The following is a 4124-nucleotide window of genomic DNA, read 5'->3' as shown; positions in this document are numbered from 1 at the left end:
GAGGAGGGAAGGAAAGAGGGATGACCAGACAGAGTTCAGTTGCCTCAGGAGGGTTCACTACTGTGATGTAAATTACTACAACTGCAGTAAGATGTACCACATCACGCTAGGGAAACAGACGGCCTACAGTCGGCAACAACACATGGCTAACTGCAACTGTTTGTTTTCTAATGCTTTGATTTGTGCACTGGCCACAATGATGGCCTGTTGTTTTCAAGGTTATAACATTGATGATTTATGAACAACAAAGCAATTATGGACAAGAATAAATGCTTTGGGCCTTGATGAAAGAAATGATAAGATGACTCAGTCCTTCTAGAGCTAGTGTTTATTGCTGATGATCAGAGAAAGCATGACTCAATATATAGGCCTAATAAGGATATTGCTTTATTATTATGTTACTCAATCAAAAGTTTGATTAGAATGGCGTTACTTTGAATAGAGCTGAATATAGACGGCAGAATATAGTGTAATCAGGCTGATCATTTTCATGATTTGTTTTTCATTTATGATTTTATGTGTTTTGTTTATATGCAAAATCGAGCATTGTGTTGTCCTTCAGGAAGAGTACTGAAGTCATGATTGGCAGGTTACATGTTCACTTATCTGCATTTTAATAATCAATCCTCACAAAAATCAGCTCTATCATCATCGTCAGTAAAGGGTCAATATTTACCCATATTCAAGCTAAACTTCAGCGTTGTCTTCATAAACAAACCCCCTCCACTAACCCAATGGCCTGCTGTAATCTGATCAAGTGGATGCAACTTGTCCGCTTTGGGCTAAGATGTCCACAAGGCATCAGTACACACTCAAAGGAGAATATACGTCTAATGGGAGGTTGTTCTCACTGATTGGGTTTAATGGACTGCTTTTATAATATATACTTTATCGTATTATGTCATTACAGACACAGTATCACATAGTCCTATAACTCTCAATATACTTTTGTATCGGTTTAATACAATTTAAATTTCAACTGATTAGCAGAGGTTAACATTAAAAATTTAAATTGGAGAAGGAAAGTAACGGGAACATGGTATACAGCCACCATGTGGCTCCAGCATCGATTCCTGTCTAACAGGGTTATGACTGTGTCCTCCCCGAGGGGGAGCCACTCACCGAACAAGCGTGTTGTGGTCATACAACGGGCACTTCCGGTTCCGTGTCGTTTCATGAAAACGTCGTGTGAACGGCGCTCCAAAACAGAAAGTTTACTTAGAGAAAGTCGAGCGTAAGAGAGCTTAATGTCATTTTAATTATACATATATCATCCCCGTGTCTTGTGATCTTTGTGGAGCGGTAAAGGACTGAGACAACCGGCTTGCTGTGTAAGATAACTGTCGCTGTTTTGGTTCATGTTGGCAGCTTTCTGTGAGCTGACATGCTAACATTAGTTAGCAGGCTCTGCGTGAGTTTTGGCGGATGTTTCTCATACAGCCTGCACGCGTCCCAGATTGACCGGCATGCACTGGATAACTAGCCAAGGTTCAATCCCGGCTGTTCTAGTGAAAGGACAAACAATCGAACGCATTGCTTTCGCACGTAATTATAACGTACTACGTACACACACACACACACACACACACACACAGACACACAGACACACACACAGAGTCCGGTCCAGTGCTCTCAACGTGCGATTAAGTGATATCATTGAATATGATAAACAGAATGCTTAGTGGGATAACTGTTGCTTGGTCATTTTTTCGTCTAAGTGCTCTTGTATATTAATGCCGGGTCCATAGCAAGATGTCTCTACCAAAGCGAGAGATGGAGGAGCTGCGACCGTGGGTGGAGCGGACCGTGAAGAAGGTGTTGGGCTTCTCAGAGCCCACCGTCATCACTGCTGCCTTGCACTGCCTTGGCAAAGGCATGGACAAGAGAAAGACCATAGGTTTGTGTTTAAGTCCTGACTCAACGTGATCATATTCAATATCAGAGTCGGTTTTTGCTCTGTATTTCCTAGACTAGTTATTGATCTCAATAATTTGACACGGCTACTCTTGGCAAAACGGTTCTGCGTCTAATCCACCCACCTCTAACCATCCTTGATTAACTATCTGTGTACACCTAAAACTGGCCTTAACATATAAAAAAGCCTCCTAATTGACTTAATAATTTGCTATGGTTGTCTGCAGTTCATGGAACATGGCGATCCTCAGAAAACCCATCCAGGAGTTGTTCTTAACTCCCCTACTGTTGTTTTGTACTAGATCAACTCCGGCCTATTCTAGACGACTCTGCTGGAAGCTTTGTGGAGCGCCTTTTCGAATCCTTGGAAGAGAGCCGCCACATCCGTAGCAGCAAAGGAGCAGGAGAAAAGAACCGCAAGAGAGACCTCAAGGTAAAGCAAACGACGAAGATTGTATTCCTTTGACATTTAGGGTGCACTCACACTAGGCCATCTGGCCGTGGCCATGGTCGTTTTCAAACCGTGTTCAAATCTGCCAATGTGAGTCTGGGCAGGCCAATTTGGCCACTTGGGAGAGGTGTGCTGCTACGGTGCGGGCCGCTACGGTACAGATGCTAATGAGCCGACACGCGCACACGCACGGCTACGCAACCTGAGCTGGATGACGTATAGTCAATGCGACGACCATGGACATAATAAAGGCGACGAGCCTTCTTTCCCATTAAACGTTAAACATGGCGTCAAGCAGTTCAACTGTTGGTGTGTTCTCTGTGTTGTTGTCCATTGTTGTTAAAACTCTGACTGGCAGCAGACTTTATTATGGTCCATGCAGCGGACGCTTGGTGATGACGTGTTACGACGTGATGACGTATGTACAAGAGCCTACCGTGGCCAGGCCACAGTTGCGACGGCCAACGGCCACGGCCAGATGGCCTAGTGTGAGTGCACCCTTATAGGACTGGTGCTATCCGCTGTTGACTTCTATTATCACAGTTTCATCTTGTGAACTCTATAGGCTAATGATGGCAAGACCTACAGTCTCTCTCTACGTGCTTGTCATTTGCTGTGGCCTTGTCCCTAGGATGTGTTTGGGGATGATGCAGACATGGGCGGAATAAAGGAATTGCCGCAAGATGCGACGGCGCCCAAGAGGAAACGTACCCCCCGTTTTGAGGAGGTGGAGGAGCCTGAAGTCATACCGGGGCCTCCACCCGAGAGCCCTGGGATGCTGACCAAGATGCAGGTAACACAGGGTAGCTTTCAGGATTCATCACCACCGTAGCCCGATCTAGTGCTCAGGCATCACAGGGTATGTAAATGGGTTTCCACTTTTTAATTATTGCATTATGACCATCAGATCAAGCAGATGATGGAAACAGCCACGAGACAGATTGAGGAGAGGAAGAAACAGCTAAGCTTCTCTTCCTCAGGCCCCACAGCATCGGTAATACCACAAGAGGCTCCTCATCGTTATTCGCTATTCTCTAAATCCTCCTCCCACTCTGAGTTTAAAACATGTTTAAAATGCTCTTTTAATCTTCATCTGCCTTTTTAGATACTGCCGCTGCCCACCCCACAGACACATCTAGAGCCTACCCCAGTGTCCAGGCTTCTCTCCAATTCCTCTTGCCCTCCAGCAGTCGGCTCGCTGTCCATACATCCATCGCAGGCTGCCACCTTCATGAACGATGCAATAGAGAAGGCCCGCAAGGCAGCTGAGCTGCAGGCCCGCATCTCGTCCCAGCTGGCCATGAAGCCTGGTATACTTGGGGCTCTTGGAAACACTGGGCCGCACAACCTTGTTGCCCTGGCCAACCTGCACGCCATGGGCATAGCTCCTCCGTAAGTTCCCAATTGGTGCAGCCACTTGAAATGCAGTATTCAAGGTTTTCAAACAGATAGACAAACGTATACAAAAAGGGTTGTGAAAGCTCATTTCTCTGTGTGACTGTAGAAAAGTGGAGATCAGAGAGGTGAATAAGCCAACCCCACTGATCCTGGATGAGCTGGGAAGAACGGTTGATGCAACCGGCAAAGAGGTGGAGCTCACACACCGGATGCCCACCCTCAAAGGTCTGTGTAGCCATAATCACATGCTTTACTCAGGGGTTGACTCTAAGGTTTCAAAAGCACTTGCCCATCGGGCAAGCACAGGTCATGTTCGACTTGCCCGAATGTAATCTTCCCTTGCCCAAATTAAAATCAGAAT

At 45.9% G+C, this 4124-nt stretch overlaps 1 protein-coding gene across 4 annotated transcripts in view; it reads left to right on the top strand.

Moving 5' to 3' along the window:
- Window positions 1-1144: 1144 nt before the first annotated feature.
- prpf3 (PRP3 pre-mRNA processing factor 3 homolog (yeast)) overlaps window positions 1145-4124 on the top strand; it is a 16930-nt gene continuing 13950 nt past the window's right edge. The window contains exons 1-8 of one of the 4 annotated variants that reach the window (XM_030370307.1): window positions 1149-1331; window positions 1441-1545; window positions 1749-1897; window positions 2217-2347; window positions 2997-3158; window positions 3273-3359; window positions 3471-3757; window positions 3870-3988. In XM_030370307.1, the coding sequence (XP_030226167.1) occupies window positions 1753-1897; window positions 2217-2347; window positions 2997-3158; window positions 3273-3359; window positions 3471-3757; window positions 3870-3988 (931 nt within the window). In that variant the 5' untranslated portion in view covers window positions 1149-1331; window positions 1441-1545; window positions 1749-1752. Of the gene's footprint in view, window positions 1332-1435; window positions 1546-1748; window positions 1898-2216; window positions 2348-2996; window positions 3159-3272; window positions 3360-3470; window positions 3758-3869; window positions 3989-4124 lie in introns of those variants that run through there. The other 3 variants (XM_030370305.1, XM_030370306.1, XM_030370308.1) reach the window with 3 other exon arrangements.

Source organism: Gadus morhua, chromosome 11 (assembly GCF_902167405.1).
Source record: "Gadus morhua chromosome 11, gadMor3.0, whole genome shotgun sequence".
In the NCBI taxonomy this organism is placed as follows: domain Eukaryota; kingdom Metazoa; phylum Chordata; class Actinopteri; order Gadiformes; family Gadidae; genus Gadus; species Gadus morhua.
Note: the sequence above shows the minus strand (reverse complement) of the source record. Positions and strands in the feature narration are given on the sequence as shown.